Source organism: Siniperca chuatsi, linkage group LG5 (genome assembly GCF_020085105.1).
Source record: "Siniperca chuatsi isolate FFG_IHB_CAS linkage group LG5, ASM2008510v1, whole genome shotgun sequence".
Classification (NCBI taxonomy): domain Eukaryota; kingdom Metazoa; phylum Chordata; class Actinopteri; order Centrarchiformes; family Sinipercidae; genus Siniperca; species Siniperca chuatsi.
In genome coordinates this window covers 32,381,057-32,401,048 of record NC_058046.1, presented here as the reverse complement: position 1 = coordinate 32,401,048, position 19,992 = coordinate 32,381,057, and the positions used below count along the sequence as shown (strand labels likewise).

Here is a 19,992-nt window from a genome sequence, read left to right as displayed (position 1 = left end):
TCATGTGATCACCTGAGAGCTGTTAAGTGCTCCTCCAACGCTTTACTGAAAGTAGGCATGAGTTATTTTTCACTTTAATAAAGACCGTTTTTACTCCTAAACTGTCTCTTTAGAGCATTCTAAAGTGCAATTCTGAGAATTCTGAGTTTGTTTGAAGACTGAAGATGTTTGATGGCAACACGATCCACTGGCCCCCCGAAGACAACACCCGGGTCACACTGGCACGCGATTGTTTCCTGGGAAAAATAACACTTTTTACACTATTTCCAAGAGCAACGGATTTTAACTGAATAAAAAAGAAAACCTTTAATAATAAAAAACACCTGCACATGGTACCACAATTCAAAATGCTGCAAGTTTACAGATACAGGAAAACAAAGACAATTTTGTAATCAACCATCCTGTAATAAACCTAGTGAATGTGAAGCAAACAAAAATGGGCTCTTTTCTCTGTTGAGTCTGTTAACATGGTGTCAAAAGAGACGTCCAGGTGATCTGGATTGGTTCAAAGCCCATAAAGTATGAAGAGTACCAAATCAAAAACATGACATGGAATCCCATGGGTCCACACCACCACCATCTGCCTGCAGGTGAATAGAGACAGTGTTAAAAGTGTAATCCGCAATTTCACAACAGTGACCTCTATGCAAACACTCCCCACGAATGTGCTGTTTCTGTGTGAGGAAAGGGGCTGTAAAGGTGGGAAATGAATTGGCAGTATTGTTGATCTAGCATGTTTTACTTTGACTTATTATGCTTTGCTTACCAAGGGTGGGTTCACCAAAATGACAAAAAACAGATTCTCTCACCTACCTCTAGTGGCATCTCTACATGCAGAGAGTTTTGGTTTTGTTTATCCAGGTTTTGAGATATCGGTCTCTGCCTCCGCCCAACACAATGAAGGCGAATGGATTTCAGCAACAGTTTCGCAGTTCCAATCAGACTGTCTGCAGTCTATGAATTATCCATAGTCACAGAGATACCGATTCTGGAAAAACACACTGATGTTCAATTTTTTAAATGTCATTTTTCAATGCACAAACTAAAGTCCGTGGAGACTTGAACCTCAAGAGACAGATATCTCAAAACCTGTTCACATAAACTAAAACTACCCCGTAACTGTGGGGTTTTGTAATTGGGTGACTGACCCTTATCACAGTTTTAACATGTAAACTCCAAACTGCCAACATTCATTAGCATGTTTTACACTGACCTAAAAAATAAAAACATGAGTTAGCCTAACTTTAACGTCACCACCTGTACTTCAGTTACCGATGCTGACAGTGTTGTTTCTGTGTCAATATTTGAATTCACTCAGTCCATCAAGCCCAGAAAAGTGGAGTGTAGGTCCCTGAGATTGAGCTCCTGATGGCTGGGAGTCCACATACACAGCAAGCAATCCAAATAAGTAGCTAATCCAGATAGCACATACAGTAGCTGCCCTGTCTATCGTTCTTTTGTTACTGCTTGCTGTCAACTGTGAGAAAGTGGGCTTAAGTGTAGGTGTTAATACTGAGCAAATGTTTGTGTCACGCCCATCCATCCCATACCAACACGCAGCATCATCAGCAAACAACAAAATCCAGAAATAGCAGAAAGGTCAGAGTTCAGAAGAATTACAGATTGGACTCTTAAATGTTAACTGAAGGAAAGAAGATCAGATTTTTGGCTGCACGAACTTGTCAGAAGTTTTACATTAACATAGAGGCAAATAAACTCTTTCATTAACATCATCTCAAAATCCATTGAACCGTTTCATGCTAGTCAAAGCTGATGCACACGTTTGCGAGAAAGTTTAAAATAAGCAGTTCAACATTTTGGGAAATACACTTATTGACTTTCTGAGAGTGAGATGAGAAGATGAATATCAATCTCATGTCCCTGTCCTTTAAGCAGGATGTGGATAGCCTAGCTTAGCACAAAGACTGGAAGCCGGGAGAAACCACTAGCCTGGAGCAGCACATAATGCCTCTTAAAACCACGAACTGTGGTTCTTACATTTCTGTGTAAGGAGCAAACAGATGAGATATGAGATTAGTGAGCTTTAGATGTCAGTAGGTGTATTTTTGGAACACTGGACAGAGCCAGGCTAGCTGTTTCCCCCTGCTTCCAGTCTTTATGCTAAGTTATGCTAAATACTTTCTGACTCCAGGTCTGTGCTTAACACCAGGGCATGAGATTGAGATAGCGTATTTGCCTACATTTTGAACTATTCCATTAAGTGTATTTCTCTAACAAAACGAAATCATGTTTGCAATTAACATAAGCCAATAAATTGACCATACACAAGGGATTGGATTTGGGAAGCAGAGTGGTAGGGACCAGCTTGAACTACATTTACAACTTTATTTAACCTAACACTCGTTAAATTATTATTGCTCTGACAAAATTAAAATGGAACATTTTACGTTAGTATGACATGAAAGCTGCCCTGTAACAAACCTCATCAAAGTACTGACTTACAGCTGTTTGAACCAATGAAAACATTTGAATTAGTGACCTGCCTTCCATGTTTCCATTAGTGTGAATGAAAGGCAAAACGCGGCTTTGGGAAGCCAGCACAGATACAGTAAAAACAGACCAAAACAGCCCCGTCCACTGTGTGTGAGCAGGTCAGACACCTCCACAGTCAACAATATGTTTATCAGTCCACAGGTCTTTTTCACAGAGGGGCTTCCTACTTCCAACCATTCATTCACTTGCATGGATGTCGTGTGAAACAACATCTTGCTGAGAGCAGTGAGTCCAAGCTCTTCTTCCATTCATCTGGATTCCATCCTAACGAGGCCCACGGTTCAGGTCAACCAGGTCAGAACGGGCTGAAGTCAGATTTACATGTATGTGCAAGCAAACAAATTGGTATAAATGAAGAGTTCAATGTTCTAAATATTTCCAACACTGGAGTAACTGGATATACCTATATATGGATGGCCAAAAGACTAGCTGTTCAGGTCATAATGATACTGTATGATGAAATACAAAGAAACTACTAATTAAAGTTTCCTAAGCTATATTTTTGACATGAACACTGAAATAAGTGACTCATGTGAAAGGATTGTCAGTTCCATTGATTCCACTCCCTGCCTGGCACACAATGGCAAAGAGCTGAAGTCAGTGAGTGGCTGGTGAAAAGAGTGAAACATCTAGCAAGCCAGAGAGAGACAAAGATTTTCCTAAGGAGGTGGAAGACCAAACCAAGGCTAAAACACTGGGGACAGATTGGGCTAAACCAAGGCTAAAACACTGGGGATAGATTGGGCTAAACCAAGGCTAAAACACTGGGGATAGATTGGGCTAAACCAAGGCTAAAACACTGGGTATAGATTGGGCTAAACCAAGGCTAAAACACTGGGGATAGATTGGGCTAAACGAAGGCTAAAACACTGGGGACAGATTGGGCTAAACCAAGGCTAAAACACTGGGGACAGATTGGGCTAAACCAAGGCTAAAACACTGGGGATAGATTGGGCTAATGCAAGGCTAAAACACTGGGGATAGATTGGGCTAAACCAAGGCTAAAACACTGGGGATAGATTGGGCTAAACCAAGGCTAAAACACTGGGGATAGATTGGGCTAAACCAAGGCTAAAACACTGGGAATAGATTGGGCTAAACGAAGGCTAAAACACTGGGGACAGATTGGGCTAAACCAAGGCTAAAACACTGGGGATAGATTGGGCTAAACCAAGGCTAAAACACTGGGGATAGATTGGGCTGATGCAGAGCTAAAACACTGGGGATAGATTGGGCTAAACAAAGGCTAAAACACTGGGGATAGATTGGGCTAAACCAAGGCTAAAACACTGGGGATAGATTGGGCTAAACCAAGGCTAAAACACTGGGGATAGATTGGGCTAAACCAAGGCTAAAACACTGGGGATAGATTGGGCTAATGCAAGGCTAAAACACTGGGGATAGATTGGGCTAAACCAAGGCTAAAACACAAGGCTAAACCAGGCTAAAACACTGGGGATAGATTGGGCTAAACCAAGGCTAAAACACTGGGGATAGATTGGGCTAAACGAAGGCTAAAACACTGGGAATAGATTGGGCTAAACGAAGGCTAAAACACTGGGGATAGATTGGGCTGATGCAGAGCTAAAACACTGGGGATAGATTGGGCTAAACCAAGGCTAAAACACTGGGGACAGATTGGGCTAATGCAAGGCTAAAACACTGGGTATAGATTGGGCTAAACCAAGGCTAAAACACTGGGAATAGATTGGGCTAAACGAAGGCTAAAACACTGGGGATAGATTGGGCTAATGCAAGGCTAAAACACTGGGAATAGATTGGGCTAAACGAAGGCTAAAACACTGGGGATAGATTGGGCTAAACCAAGGCTAAAACACTGGGGATAGATTGGGCTAAACAAAGGCTAAAACACTGGGGATAGATTGGGCTAATGCAAGGCTAAAACACTGGGGATAGATTGGGCTGATGCAGGGCTAAAACACTGGGGATAGATTGGGCTGATGCAGGGCTAAAACACTGGGGATAGATTGGGCTGATGCAGGGCTAAAACACTGGGGATAGATTGGGCTAAACCAAGGCTAAAACACTGGGGATAGATTGGGCTAAACCAAGGCTAAAACACTGGGGATAGATTGGGCTGATGCAGGGCTAAAACACTGGGGATAGATTGGGCTAAACCAAGGCTAAAACACTGGGGATAGATTGGGCTAAACCAAGGCTAAAACACTGGGGATAGATTGGGCTAAACGAAGGCTAAAACACTGGGGATAGATTGGGCTAATGCAGGGCTAAAACACTGGGGATAGATTGGGCTGATGCAAGGCTAAAACACTGGGGATAGATTGGGCTAATGCAAGGCTAAAACACTGGGGATAGATTGGGCTAATGCAAGGCTAAATACCAGGGAATATTGGACTAAACCAAGGCTTAAACACCAGGGAATATTGAACTAAACCAAGGCTAAATCACTCCCTTTTGTTTCGATCTTATGCGATTAAGGGTATGACAGCAAACGGAAATATTTCCCAAATGAAATGACAATTCACTGACACACAATGTTGTCCTTGGCCATCAAACCATTTATCATCCTACCATAGCAGACAGGATGAAAGGGCAAAAAGAAACATGCCTGGATACAGTTTTTAATATTGTGAAAATGTTCAGGCCATCAAAGTGCTCATGTATACCAATTTGGGTGCTTCTGTGTAAAACTCAACATGTCATGTACATGTAGTCCGGACTTAAAAGGCCACAGAAAACAGGCCTGGAAAGGTCCAGTGAGATGTGGCTCAGTCTAGTGAAATGATATCAGATATGCCACTGTCAGTCCCTCCTCCAGCGCCCCCCCCTCCTCCTGTGATGACCCGGGTCTCGTGGATGGAGCTGGCAGCGTGGGTGCTGGTGTCATAGTGGCTGCTGGAGGAGGAGACCAGGGCCGAGCTGGTGCTGGCTGCAGCTGCACTTTGCATGCTGCTCGTCAGGTTGTCGAGGAACATCTGTGGCCGGTAATGCTGAGCAGGAAAAACAAGGTGATCGTGATAACCATCATTAAAGTCCACTGAAAAGTCAGAACCCTTTAGTAGGCATGAACTGCTACAATATAACTTCTCCTATGCGATGTATGGCAATTCTCTTGACACTGCAACATCCACCAATTCAGTTTCTACAATCTTCATTTTCAAATTCTCTTTCAATTCAATTTAATTGGGCTTTATTGGCATGGGAAACAGATGCTAACATTGCCAAAGCATGTGTGAAATAAAAACATACATAAACAGAAGAATTGTGATATTAAAATATATACAGATAAGTAAGATGGGATAATAATAAATTGTAGACTTGCAGTTAGTAAAACAAATGTTGCAGTGTTTAGTTTTCACTTTTAGTATTTGTATTTTGTGTGTGTGTGTGTGTGTGTGTGTAGGCAGGATCGGCCCTGTCTCCTTCTCCTAGGAGTTTTGTTAATGTTGAGAGCTCATTTAGCTCTTTGAAATCTGAGATTACAGAGTTGAACATGTTAAAGTAAATGTTTCTTATTTCATTGAATGTTTTACATTGTAGGAGGAAGTGCAGCTCTGTCTCAGCCTCACCTGTCCAACAGTGACCACATATTCTGTTTGGTTTTTTTGTGTCTTCCTTTTCCGATTCCCAATTTGTGGTCACTGAGCCTGTATCTGGTTAGGATGTGTCTCTGCTTTCTGTCTCTGACAGCAGAGAGACTTTCTGCCAATTGACAATCTCTTTTCAGGGCCAGATAACATTTTGATCTAACTCTGCTCTACATGCATTTGTTGGTGTTTTTCTGTGCATGTGTAAAATGTATCTGCAGAATTCTCTCTCTCTCTGCCGCCCACCCTGAATCTGGTTCTGCTCGAGGTTTCTGCCTGTTAAAAGGAAGTTTTTCCTTGTCACTGTGGCCAAGTGCTTGCTCATGGTGGGATTTGTTGGGTCTCTGTAAATAATATTATAAAGAGTACGGTCTAGACCTGCTCTGTAGGAAAAGTGCAGTGAGATAACTTCTGTTATGAACTGGCGCTATATAAATAAAATGTAATCATCTCAGTCCCACAAGAACTGAGTCAGGCTTATGAATCAACTCATTGGTGTATCTTGCTGTCAATCTACAAGCAAAATTGGCTATCATGCATGGTTGTAATCCCTCTTTGCCTGTTGCTATGCCATCTAAACAACATGTGCGCATTAAAGATCCTTTATGGAGGATTTAGTGGCATCTAGCGGTGAAATTGCAGTTTGCAACCATTTGAATACCGCTCGCCTCACTCTCCCAACCGACTGCACGAAACAGTGCACATAGAGTCTATGGATGCTCATGATCAAAATTATTAAGAGAATCTTGATACTCCAAAAAATGCACAAGTCATTCCTGTGTTGTCGTATCTCCACGTAGCTGTCAGATTAATGCGTAACTTAGGCCATTAGTTTCCCGTCCCCCACCAAGGCTCTGTGCAAAATTTGGTGCCAATCCGCCACTAGATGGTGGTGTTGTTGCAAAATCAGGAAATATTCTTATTATTTTTCCAAACTACTGTTCTTGAACTGAATGTTTTCCACTCTCCGTGCTGCTCTACACCTGCTTGGACGCCGTTAATCCCTGCTTTCAGGTGTAGTTGCTATTGAAATGAGTTGCCCTTGTTGTTTGAGGCCTTCACAGATTACAAAGATTAGTTGGATTACTTTTTTACATATTACATTTGTTGCCTTTAGAATTAAAATAAACACATCTTCTAACTGGATTTTTCTAGGAGAACATAAACTATAATAATATTTCATTAAAAATATTGACTGCAACTATTCACGTCAAAAGTTTCTTAATTTTCAAATAGCCCTGGTTATGATGAGAAAAGTACAAAATGGAAGTAGTAGCTCGTGGATATGGATCAAACAGCATGAGAAAAATAAAGTGCAATAGTCAGATGGCTACAGCTGTTATTTCAATGTGTCAGACACATTTAATCAACATTTCATATCTTCTGCTGCTCAGCTCATTTTCAGGGTGTATCTCCAGTTTGTGAACATTATTTAGGCTGACACTCAAAACAAAATGTGTTTACAGATCTCTCTTAAATCTTTGAGTTGTAGTTATTCATACATTTTGTCGGATGCAATATTATGAAAACTAAACCTACATGAATTTGATAAAATCTCAATCGGGTGGAAATCCAACAGTCCCACTCCTTATCTACCTGTGTGTAAGCCTTACGGGCAGTGAGGATCCACATGACTCACCACACTGACCCTCCAGTAAGTGGCGTAGCCTTTTTTGTTTGTTCTCCGCATCTTTCCTGAGTGGAGGTTTCAGCCTACTTGTAGTTTAAAGGGAAATTCAGTTTCTTTTAACCTGGCTTTCATTTTTGTAGTTTAGGCCAACATTCCTGTAAGTTGTTAGAACTTGCCATTTGAAGGTACGCAGTCAGCTGGGAAACCCGGCTGCTCTGTGACGCTTTATATACCTAAAATACCAAAAGGAGGACAAATGTACAAAAATTTGAGCTTAAAAGTGCCCTGTGGAGTTTTCTTGTAAACAAAGGTGTGTTTACATTCAGTGTTAATCACCAAAATGCATTGTGTGAATCCTCGAGCTCTAGCAAATGTGTTGACTGCATTTCCTTCCTCATAAAACATTTGCACAACATTAAAGTCTTATAAATCAGGCATTGTTTACATTCATGTTTACTAGTAAACAGTCTTCTTCGTCCCTGTCTTTGCTGGCACACTGCAGTGTATCTTGGCATGTTACCACCACCTGTAGATCAGTGTGCAACCATTGCAGAAGTGTGTGTCCTTGTGTGTGCGCACAAGACAAACAAAATAGAGACCCACCCACAGAAAAACAGCTCCGTAGAGCTACTAGAGCTAAACTAACTAAAAAAACCCTCCATAGGACAGGATACCTCTTTTTTTTAATAGAAAAAACCTTTTCTTTCTTTTAAAAGGTTAATTTGATTAAAAAAATAGTTTAGTGAATCAGTGTCTCTATGGACAAAGCACTTAATCCCTACTGTTTTTTTTCCATTTGCCGTCCCTTGTTGTACCAGCATCCACACGTAATTTGAGCAAATAGGGTGAGCCTACAGCTTCTAAGCAGCAATTGGAGGTTATTCTGTGTTGCTGCTATGATTCCTGGTTTTCACAGCTTTTAACAGTAGAAAACTGTAACAAACATACCTGAGGATCTGCTTGAATTAAGGAAAACAAATCCAGACCTAGAGGCATGAGATGGAAAAAAACTGATTATTAACAGTACCACATAGCGGTAGTGATAGTGCTTACAGACATCCTATCCAGCTGACTCACTCTGCATGTCTGTGGGGATGGAGGCCAGGGTGGATGGGTGGAAGGGGACTGCATAGTCAGCAAGTGTAGCGGTCAGATACGACGGGTCCAGGGCCTGGACGTTTGGCACGCGCACAGTGGGCTGGTAGGTCAGCACTCTGAGAGAAAACAGCCAACTCTGTAAACATGCTTTATGTCAAAACAGTAGGTGCTGCACTATATTAAAAAGCTTTTACTAGAACTGTGTGCTCCAGATCTCTTCCCTCCAGAAACAGCAAACATAAATTCTGGTGTCCAGTGTTGTTAAACGTGTCACTGGATGGCAACAGTGATACAAAATCCTGACGATCATTGTGGATAATGTAGACAACTGGGTTTTTTGTTTTTAATTCGGGAACAAGGTTGGTACATGCAGGTCTGTCTATGGTTCTAGAAAACAACACAGAGGGGCTCGCTCACCCCTTCGCATGCATCTCCTCGTTCTTGGAAATGTAAACGCAGCGTTTCTTCAGTGGAGGGTCTGTGTCCTCTTCATCATCAGAGGAGGAGGAGGAGCTTTCCAGAGTCAGATCAATCACATCAGCCTTCTTGGTGGAGCTGGGCTCAGTAGAATGGGGGACCACTGAAGACTGGCGCAAAGGAGCTGAGGCTAAAAGACAAAAGGTTAGAGGATAGGGCTGGTGTTATTATAGATGTGTCGTATTGTCAACTAATGAAAAGACTAAAACCAACATGTATTAGTTCGTCCCTCAGTTCTTCCTGACTTCCCTACCCTGTCTGTAGCACTCAGCGCTGGGCCCACTGGTTCCTACTGAAGCCACAAATCGTTTGAGACAACTCACATATGTATAGTTTCAGTGTTTAAAAAGGCTCAGTAATTTTCTAAAACAGATGCTCACTGTAGTTTTTAACATTACTCAAACAGGAGGAAACAGTGCATCTGTTGAGGACTATTTCCAGCGGCGGATGAATCCACATGTGGTGCTGTAGTGAGTGTTTGGGGCAGCAGGACGGTGTGTGTGGGGCGGAGGCAGAATAAACTACAGTGTGTGTGTTCACGGTGATGAAGGAACATGTCAATCACCAAAACACATTGTGTGAATCCTTGAGCTCTAACAAATGTGTTGAATGCATAATCATAAAACATTTGCAAAGCGTTCAAAGTATTTTAAATCTAGCATTGTTTACATTCATGTTTACTAGCAAACAGTCCTCTTTGTCCTTGTCGTTGCTGGTACATTGAATTATATCTTGGCATGTTACAGCCACCTGTATCAGGGGAACAGTGTGCAACCATTGCAGAAGTGCGCACTGCGTGGCTCACTGATGTTTGTTTAACAGTGAACAGTGGAGCTGAGCCACAGAGGAATAAGATATATCAGGCTTTGATACATACACAACACTTGTTAGTAGGATCAATTCAAACCTTGCCCCAGGTATTACGATGATGTACTTACTCTCAATTTTTGGAATTGACTGAGAGGGGACCTTGACGGCCTCTTTCTTTGGTCTCATGGGACACCAGGTTCCATCCTCCTGGAACTTGATTTCATCCACATCTGAGCAGTCGTTCAGGATCTCCAAGAACAAACTGAGCAAAGAATAAAACACTTAAAACACCAATATACAATAACAGTACACAAACTGGTCACACAGGCAGAATGGCTTTGTTGGTGGGTGTCTCAGCTTCCGATCCATGAACCTGTTTTTAAGTTCACATGACCATGAGCCATTAAAGCCCTCAAGTTCTCATGTGAATTTTAATATGCATGAGGAATCTCCAAATTGACAACACTGAAATGATACATTTCAAACCTGTTTATCCTTTTGTTCAAATTAAGGATGTCCCGATCAAGTTTTTTTGGCCCCAATCAAAGTCCTTCAACATTGTGTATCTCCAATACAGAATCCGATCTAATACTTATATTTACACAAATGTTGAATAAATGTGATTCTGACACACTGAAATAACATGTGCAGCCCTCTAAATGTCACACACCTTATTTTTCATGTGCTGCGTGATCCAAATACTGAAAGCCCCGGTTCAGAACTGTAAAACTGATAAGCTCATTATTAATCCCATATTAAGGAAAGTTTAACTGGAAGAACGCAACTCCTGAAATGTACGTGAAGTGATCCGCTAGAGAGAAGACGTCTCACTCTGTTGGAGTTGTTGGGACTACAAAAACACTCAGTCCACTCACGGTTGTACGGTGGTGTACCTCATAAACAATCTTTGGCGGAGTACAGACACCGTCTTGCGGAAAGCACACAAACACAACAAAAGTCAAGTTTTATTTTGGGCTGCCATCAGCTTATTCACGGAATAAACATTAATTAGCGACTGCCGATTTGACCTGCCGCCAGCGAAAAATGAGAAGCTGCTACATGAATGTTTTGCACCCTGAAAGAGAGGAGAGATACCAGATTAGTTAGCAAATTTTGCTAACCCGGTCCTTTAAACTGTGCCCGGATCGTCCCAGATACCGATACTTAGGATTGGCTCGGGACGTCTCTAGTTAAAATACATAAAACTAAATTAGTGGAGTTCCAATCGCTACAGTGAGAAACTATATGTATACTTAAACGTAAGGATGAAGAACAGGCACACGTGGATTATTCTGCTGTCGGGTTCATCACTTGTAGTAATGGTAATGAGAACATGGCACCAGACTAACTGGACAACAGGTCGTTTTTTGTGTGAAGTGGTTTAATTAGTTTAACTAACCCATCAATGATGAGACTCTCGTATGCAGCCTTCTTGTCACACACAGGACAGATCCAGGTGGGTTTCTTCTCATTCATCTGCAGGTAGAGGGCAGCGTCGAAACACTGCAGGTGAGAGCAGGTCACCGCCCGGCATGGCACCGTCAGTCGCATCTTACCCAGCTGGAGGACAAAACACACTGAGGTCAGTCAAAATGAATGAACAAAACGGCTGGTTCCTTGCACAAGCACTAAGTTGTGCTCAAGTCATACAAATTCACAAGGTGACACTAAGAAAGTCTTACAGACAGGTGCACTGGATGATAAACACTCACATGAAAACGGTATGTCACCAGTAGATATGCCACTGTCCACCGGCAGGTACTGTGTAAGTCTTGTAGCTGATGCCATAACATTATAGATAACCACTCATTGTAGGCAACAGTCACTGATGTGATGAATGTTCGTACAGCTAACGGCGAGCAGTGAGCGTGCCTTGGACAAAGTTTGGACATTAACGCTATTTATTTATTTAATGTAACAAGTGTATATGTCACTGGAACATTAATCCGATAGACATGCCATTTTCACGTGGCACACTACAGCGACATACCAACAGCCAGCAACAGCAACAGCATATGCCAGTAAAGAATTGACCTAAGCTGCTGCGGAGTGATATACAGCAGTGGAAGAGACGTCCCATACCGTTTTCATGTGCAACATGCTGGCCGAACAGCAGCGACATGCCACTACTCAAACTGGCATACAACTAAGAATTGGCATATTACATGAAAAGTGGCACACCACCAATATTCTAGTTAACAGTGGCATCTGCCAGTGAAATGGGAGCGTTACGCCGTTTATAAGACATACGTCAGTAACAATCAGTACACTGTAGGCCCGTGAGCCGCGGCAGCGGCATACCTAAAACCGACAGTGACGTACCACTTGGAATCGACACACGCCACGAGAACAAGAGTGGCATAGCTGCACCCTTATGATCACTTGTACTCACTTTATTTATGACACTGACCTTCAGACAGATCTTCATCAGGTAAAATCCCAGGAAAGATTTCACCTAATGAAGGTCTGAGGAGGATTTTTGGATGAGCATTGTTGGAGGGAGCCCGAGAAAAAGAATTTCGCTGCCAACGGCTGCTTCACTGTAATTGTTGTGCATATGACAAATAAAGAACTTAAGGACCGAGATGCCATAAATAAGGTGAGTATAAGTGATCAACAGCGTTCTTACACAATTCCATGACAAAACTGAACTTGTTGTATTTCAATAATGGCAATGACAGATGTAATGAACACTGTTATCAGTGGCCACGTTTACATAAACAAAATAATTCATAACAGCCAATAAAAGCGAAACATGAATTCTGGTATCCAGTTATTCATTTTGGACAAAGAATGGTAAATGGACTGTACTTGTATAGCGCCTTTCTAGTTTTCTGACCACTCAAAGCGCTTCACACACTACATATCGCATTCACACACATTCACACACTGAAGGCCCAGCCCTCAGGAGCAATTTGGGGTTCAGTATCTTGCCCAAGGACACTTCGACATGAGGGGGAAGCCGGGATCCGATCGGTGGACGACCCGCTCTACCACTAAGCCACAGCCGCCCAGTGGTCAGTGCTCTCCAGTTTCAGTGCCTTTTAAATGTGAAGGTATGTTTTGCATTTCAATTTTTTAGACTTTGGCAACCCCCAGGGGCAGTTTCAAAAGAGAAACTGTGGCAGAAAGCAATGCATGGTGATACCTCAGCCCTACCCTGATGTGATCCACAGACACAACACAAACTCATTTCTCTACAATCTATAATTCATGCTGTCAGAATAATTTGAAAGCTGCTGTAATCACATAAACACTCCACACAGATGCTTCATTTACCGGGCACATAAGTGAAACTCGAAGGCTTGTTGTAGCAATCTCACTGTCTGGATCTGCTGTCAGCTTCTCTTTAACTGGAACACAGAGGGCAGGGGAAGAGTACAGAGGAGAAGAAAAGACTCTTAAAAAAGGTAGAAAATACAAATCAAGTTTTCCAGTTTTATGAACCCAACCCACAGATCAACAAATGTTAAGTGTTTACGCCTACTCCTAGTTACAAATATGACTGAGTCCCATTTTCTTAGGGTCTGCGGTCCAGGTGGTATCAGGTCCAGGTTTTTTTTTTGGTTTTTTTTTTAAATGGACAGGTCGATTTCAGGTACAAGTAGTGCCGCTTTACTCACCATGGGTAGCAAATAACTGATAACTCCTAATAACTGATAACATGCTCTCTCTGATCACTGTTGCTGATCACAGAGAGTCATGCAGTGCATTTTCATGTTCTTAAAGCTCCAGTGTGGAACATTTAGGAGCAGCTGTCGGCAGAAATGGAATATAATATTCATAAGTATGTTTTCATTAGTGTAGAATCGCCTGAAAATAAGAATCGTTGTGTTTTCATTACCTTAGAATCAGCCCTTTATATCTACAGAGGGAGCGGGTCCCCTTCCACGCAGGCCGCCATGTTGCACCGCCATGTTTCTACAGTAGCCCAGAAGGGACAAACCAATCACTGGATCTAGAGAGGGCCTCTCACGTTTATCACAGCCACCGTGGTTTCTCCTGCACGCTTGGAGCGAGGGGCATTCAAATGGTCGCAAACTGCAATTTCACCACTAGATGCCACTAAATCCTCCACACTGGGCCTTTAAGTAAGTGGACTTGTGAAGACATGTAGTCAGTTGCTGCTGTATAACTTCTAGCGGGCAACATTGAGGTTTTTTTGAGTGGTTTACTGTATAGTTACTTAGTGCTCTGGAGTGGTCTGGGTTTCTGATGCCCTTCATCCTCAGCCTCTGCAGGAGCAGTGGTGATGTCAGCTGCCTCACCAGGTACACAGACATAGAATAGGTCTGAAAAACAATATCATCAAACCACCTTAACAGAGAAGTCACTGTTACTGTCCCCAAACATGATATCCAACTAAGCACAGGACAAAGAAGAGGAAAAACAAAAAGCTGAAAAGAATTCCAATGAGGTCTATGTTCTCACTTTTCCAATTTCAGGTGCCCATGTCACTGAAATCTGATTGGGTACCGCAGAGGAGAGTCGGACGAGGGAGGTAATGTTTAGAGGTCTTCCTGGTCTCTTCTGTTCCACGCCATTTTTTGGTGGTGGTGCATAACCCTACAGGAATAAAATGCTTCGTTAGCATCTTAATAGTAGAATACTTACGTTGGATTGGCTTTTTATTGGAACTGGAGTAAAACAAGCACTTACTGGCAAAGGAAAAAGTTTCCCATTGACCTTTATACAAAGACTGTTTGGGTAATTATCCTCTTGAGGGCAACTTGTTTCTGACAAGCAAAACCTGGACAACACAAAGAAACATTTAAGAGCCTGATATATATATATATATATATATATATATATATATATATATATATATATATATATATATATATAATTATTATTATTATTTTTTTAAATAAGCAGACTCTTCACTAAAATAAAAAAGAATAACTGTAAATTACTCTTAAGTGATTTTAGGACGGTAGCGGTACTCGATACCTTTAAGGTATCTACTGAAATAACCTAGTAGCACGTAGTATTCAAACGTCTCCAGTCAGTCGATACCTGCATTTGATCCGTTTTGTACCCAGATCTAGAAAGAAATTACTATTTGTATGGTTTTGCTCGCAGCCAATAACCGCAAGTGTTCTTCGCTTTAATGTGATGTGTGATTGGCCCACTACCGCAGCTACACAGTCTGTGGTGAAGTCGAGCTGAGAGCGCGGCGTATTTGAGTTGAACTGGAGTTGGCAGTTCAGCCAAGTTCAGAGAAGTGACCGCCAGAGGAGCAGCAGGCAGGCCGGGCAGGACGGACTGGACAGCCCAAGAGATCGGTGTGTTTACCGGGGAAACTTCAGCTCACAATCCGCTCTATCAGCATCACCGGTTGGTTTGGAAAACAGACTAAACCAGAGCTACACGCAGCCTAATACAGCCTCTATGCTTGACTCAAACTGTTGACTCATCATCGTCAGAATTCAGAATTAACGTTCCCATTACTCAACACTCTGATAAACAAGGCTGGTCCGTTGTGCTGGCTCTCTACACTTATCTCGTGCGCACGAATTAAAGAACACTTTTAAAATGTATTTGTGTAAAAATCATTTGGATGGGGAGGAGTGGAGGCATTTTACGCCACTCAATGCTTCCATTCACATGATGGGTATCAAATGAAGCACTCGATTGGTATCGGTATCACTTTAAGGGTACTGGTATTAGTACTGGTATCGTAATTTGAACGATACCCAGCCCTACATGAGTTCAAATTATGTTCAGCAAAACATTTATGGTGGATATTGTGGTGCTTTGTTCTGAATGAGTGGTTTACAGTACAAGTTTAGTGTTTTCAGTAAACCTGTGATGGTAAGAGGTGTTAACACATTCATGAAGGAGGGTTTGGAGTCATCAAGAAAACCTTAATCAAGTTATTTAATATGATAAGAGTTTTGCTTTGAACCATTTAGCTCACTTAATACTAAGAAACTACAGTGTGTTTCTTAGGTCAAGATTTTTTTCTTTCAGATTCCAAGTTGCTAAGAATCTCAAGATCTATTATTACTGATCAGAGAGCTCTGAACATTCTCACCTTAGTTGAATTTGAACCATGTAGTCCCTTCTGCCACCTGGTAGAAAGTCCCTGTGAACAAACAATACTTTATTTATCATTTACATGACAGACATGAGCATGTTTTTTCTCAGCAACTGTGGAGTAACTGAGCGGTTAACAACAGTCCTACCTGGATATGCACACTTCTCGAACTTGCTGTGGAGTCAAGGCAAAGATAAAATATTTTTCTTGGTGGTACCTCTGTGCAGTACTCGCTCCTGAAAACACAAATGATGACTGTTAGTTACTGTAAGTGCTGCTCTTCAGACAAATAAAGTACCACGGTTTAAAACACACATATTATAAGTTATGAGCTTTATATAGTTCACATTTTGACAAGTTTCAAAGTCTAATCTGCCATCATGAAGGCTGATTGTGTTCAAAATTTGGTCACGTTCTTCACTGAAGACAAAGGCAATGGTGGCCAATTGACAAAATTCTGCACAATCAACTATGGTTATGCCTCACTATGGAACTACAATACCAAAAGAACTATGACTGTAGCACCAAGTATTACAAATTGTCCACTACTGAAAGCTGGCACTGAATGCTTGGGCAGATATTTAGTCTTGTTTACTAAAGCCACTTCACGCCATATGGGTGGCAGAAAATAGGAAAAACGCCCATGTTAGCATCTAGCGAGCGTTCACGTCATCAAGATGGTGTATGATTATGAGTTGGTTGTGTGAAGATTAAAATACTTTGCGTTGACAATATAACTCCATTTGCATTCAATTTGGGTTTAATTGCACTGAACGTGAGGCATGCATATTTGTTTTATTTTCAGGCACTTCTGTATTGCCAATCGTCAAGTCGGATATATCGGAGCTTTCAAAAAAGTTTCCCAGTCACAATTACAACTTGGAAGTTGACGTGAAAGCTTTTTACAAGTCGGAAAAAAATTGGAATTACTCCAATGTGACCTTAACGTGGCATTAAGCTTTGTATTGACAACATTAAACACATTTGAGAGGTTTGTTTTTTATTGTTAAATGAAAAAAAAGTTTTATACTCAGGAAAGTATTGTGTTGAAAAACATGCTTTGTTATCATACTAAACCTCAGATATTGTATTTGCAGCAGTAACGACCCTGTCAGATGGCAAACCTCCCACTAAATAAAGCATCATCTCAAAGCAGAAAAGGTTTCAATCATAAGTTTGTGAAGGAAGAAAACGGCTCAGCCTAAGTGTTGTCCTTTAAACCTACAGAGAAAGAGAACACCACAGACCTAGACTTGAAGGCTTGATTAGGACGTCCAGCACATCATAGAAGGGCAGGGGCTTCATCTGCACATCCGGGTGGACGGGGGGGATGAGAGGGGCTGGCTGCTGGAGATTCATGCTGGTTTTGGTGTCGTGCCACACAGCTGTTTCACCAGTCAACAGGCTGAAGTCTGTGTTACAGGACTGACTCCTGCAAAGAGGATTAGGGCTGCACAATCACTCATACATTAACTATGATCACTGTGCTCCATCCATCCATCCATCCATCCATCATCCATCCATCATCAGGTGGGGCAGGAGTCTAGCCACGGCAGCTGTTTTAGTACAGATATCGTGTTCATACCGGCGGTTATCACGTACATTTGTTCTCGTCCCACAAACATTTCTGTACACCTGTGATGCTACACTGGTCAGCCTTTCAGCAGCTATCAGTTAGCTACACAAATACCACTGTGTAGCCTAACGCAGTGCAACATGAACAGGGACGATTTTGTCAGACCGCGGACGAGTTCATCTAAATGAGCCGCTTGTGTTCAATGAAGTTTTGCTTTGATTGGAACTGAGATATGTGGATATAGTTCAGATTTAGCCTGTTTGTTAAACAACGTAGTGTTATCTTTGACATCAAGTAAACATGTTCAAATGTCAACTATTGTTTAAGTTTATGTTTGGTTAATTCAAACACACAAATTATTAATTGGGGAACATTAATTAAGGAATTTGAAATTTTATTAAAAAGCATAATTTATTATTATAAATGATTATTTTTGTTTTCCGTTACACCTTCCAGACGCTATAGGTTGAGAAGCAAAAATTGTAGCCATTCGCAGGGTAGGCAAGTACATTTTGTCACCTACATAAAATGACTGGTGTCCACGGTACTTCTCTCCCTATCGTTTGCTTTACAACAAAGGTTTATGCAGAACTGCATCCTAACATTCAGACACTGATCAAGTAATTCAGCTTACAGAATACAAACTTTTGACTTACATACACTAACTACCTCATTTGCAAAGAAAGTCTTGAAAGGAGCTGTAAGCAACATTCACTGCCACTACATGTCGCACTAGAGCACCAGCACCTCAGACCAAAACAAATGGGCGCTACAGCCCACCAGACTCCATTGAGAAAAACAGTAATTTTACCTGGCAGATCGTCGTAAAATAAAACTCACCAAAACCGTCTTTGTTAATCTTCCCACTGTTCCAGTAACCAGCTCTGGTTTGGTCGAAATAAACCCATAATTCACCACATTAGATGAGAAAAGAAACAGCTCTCCTCACAGGAGGGACTCACGTGCACTAACACGCACTAACATGCACGCGCGTCCGGACCGGCTGTATAAACAAACACAGAACAGAGAGGCTGCGATAACACAGGCAGAGGGGGTGTGATGTCATCCTCTGCTCAGGACGCCATTACTCCACTATATCTTTACATAGCAAATAGTTGTTTGCTGCTATATTAATGTTCAGAATCTCATTTACAGAACCTTTCAGCTTTCACACCTGCCTCAAAAGGAACCCCACAGAAAAATAAGAACAAATGAAGGAACCCTACTGACCCTTCGATATGTTCTTATGGGCATATCCTTTTCCCTTACAATTCCTCAATAGATGTGACCTTAAAGCATCTAAAATATTGAGGATATCAAAAATTATTATTAAATAAAAATTAACACCCATCACGGAGTTTGTGTTTTTTGTTTTCAGGTTACTTCTTTAATAACAGATTACTCAAAGTTTAAAGCCTTCGTCTATTCAGCCTCTGGAAACATGCCTTCCTCAGCATTTAACGCTGTATGCTGTTAACGTGTGGGTGTAAACTAAATGTGACTTTGACAGGACAGAGCTTCCGAACAGCTTCAGCCATTAAGCTTGGGGCTAAGGGCCTAAGGCTGTGCTGCACCACTGTACAACTTGTTTTCATGCTCTGGCTCAGGCCGACATTCAGCGTCACTTTACATGCTTGAACATAGTAGAAAACAACAAAGAAAACAATGACATCTGCCAGGATTAAACCGCCACAAAATAAACACGAAGTACAGTAATAACAAAATACAACATGTAAACAAGACAGTTTTGGAGCTGCTTGATGGCATATGTTTTTCTATGTTGAAGGAGGCTGTTTCTATCTCCGTCTCTGTGGTAAGCTACACTAAACTGATCCCGGAACAATCTCTTTACCGAAGGCACGGAAATCAAACTGACACTTATCTGCTGGTTTAACTCCTGGTACGAAAGAAAACAAGTATATTTCCCAAAATTTCAGAATATTTCTTTAAGGTCGCTCAACAGAGGGCAGAAGTCCCATCCAGACCGATAATAGCCCTGCGTCAAACAAACAAACGTGGCCTACTCATACATTTCAGTGAGAGCACTGCGTTGGTACAGCAAGGGGCCCGACACAGAGCAGCTCCTCCATTGCTTTGTGCATTGCGTTGTGGGAAAATAGTGTATTGACAGCATACTCAGATATGGAGCAATTTTTAGTATGCATACTGACTGTTTTCACATGTTCATTTGCACTACCGGACTATTTATTTCTACATATACTGCATCATTTGCACTCCAGTACTCTGTACTGAATACTGCAATAACTCATCTACTGCA

General features: G+C 41.6%; 1 protein-coding gene across 6 annotated transcripts in view; it reads right to left on the bottom strand.

Moving 5' to 3' along the window:
• Positions 1-263: 263 nt before the first annotated feature.
• The window catches only part of pias2 (protein inhibitor of activated STAT, 2), a 26,973-nt gene continuing 7,244 nt past the window's right edge, over positions 264-19,992 (bottom strand). For 3 of the 6 annotated variants that reach the window (XM_044197718.1, XM_044197716.1, XM_044197715.1), the window contains 14 exons: positions 17,386-17,570; positions 16,287-16,374; positions 16,136-16,186; positions 14,758-14,848; positions 14,530-14,664; positions 14,285-14,390; positions 13,378-13,451; positions 11,498-11,658; positions 10,227-10,360; positions 9,229-9,418; positions 8,791-8,927; positions 8,662-8,699; positions 7,890-7,946; positions 4,150-5,486 (listed from right to left, as the gene is read on the bottom strand). In XM_044197718.1, the coding sequence (XP_044053653.1) occupies positions 5,265-5,486; positions 7,890-7,946; positions 8,662-8,699; positions 8,791-8,927; positions 9,229-9,418; positions 10,227-10,360; positions 11,498-11,658; positions 13,378-13,451; positions 14,285-14,390; positions 14,530-14,664; positions 14,758-14,848; positions 16,136-16,186; positions 16,287-16,374; positions 17,386-17,497 (1,596 nt within the window). In that variant the 5' untranslated portion in view covers positions 17,498-17,570 and the 3' untranslated portion in view covers positions 4,150-5,264. Of the gene's footprint in view, positions 5,487-7,889; positions 7,947-8,661; positions 8,700-8,790; positions 8,928-9,228; positions 9,419-10,226; positions 10,361-11,497; positions 11,659-13,377; positions 13,452-14,284; positions 14,391-14,529; positions 14,665-14,757; positions 14,849-16,135; positions 16,187-16,286; positions 16,375-17,385; positions 17,571-19,992 lie in introns of all 6 variants that reach the window. The other 3 variants (XM_044197719.1, XM_044197717.1, XM_044197720.1) reach the window with 3 other exon arrangements.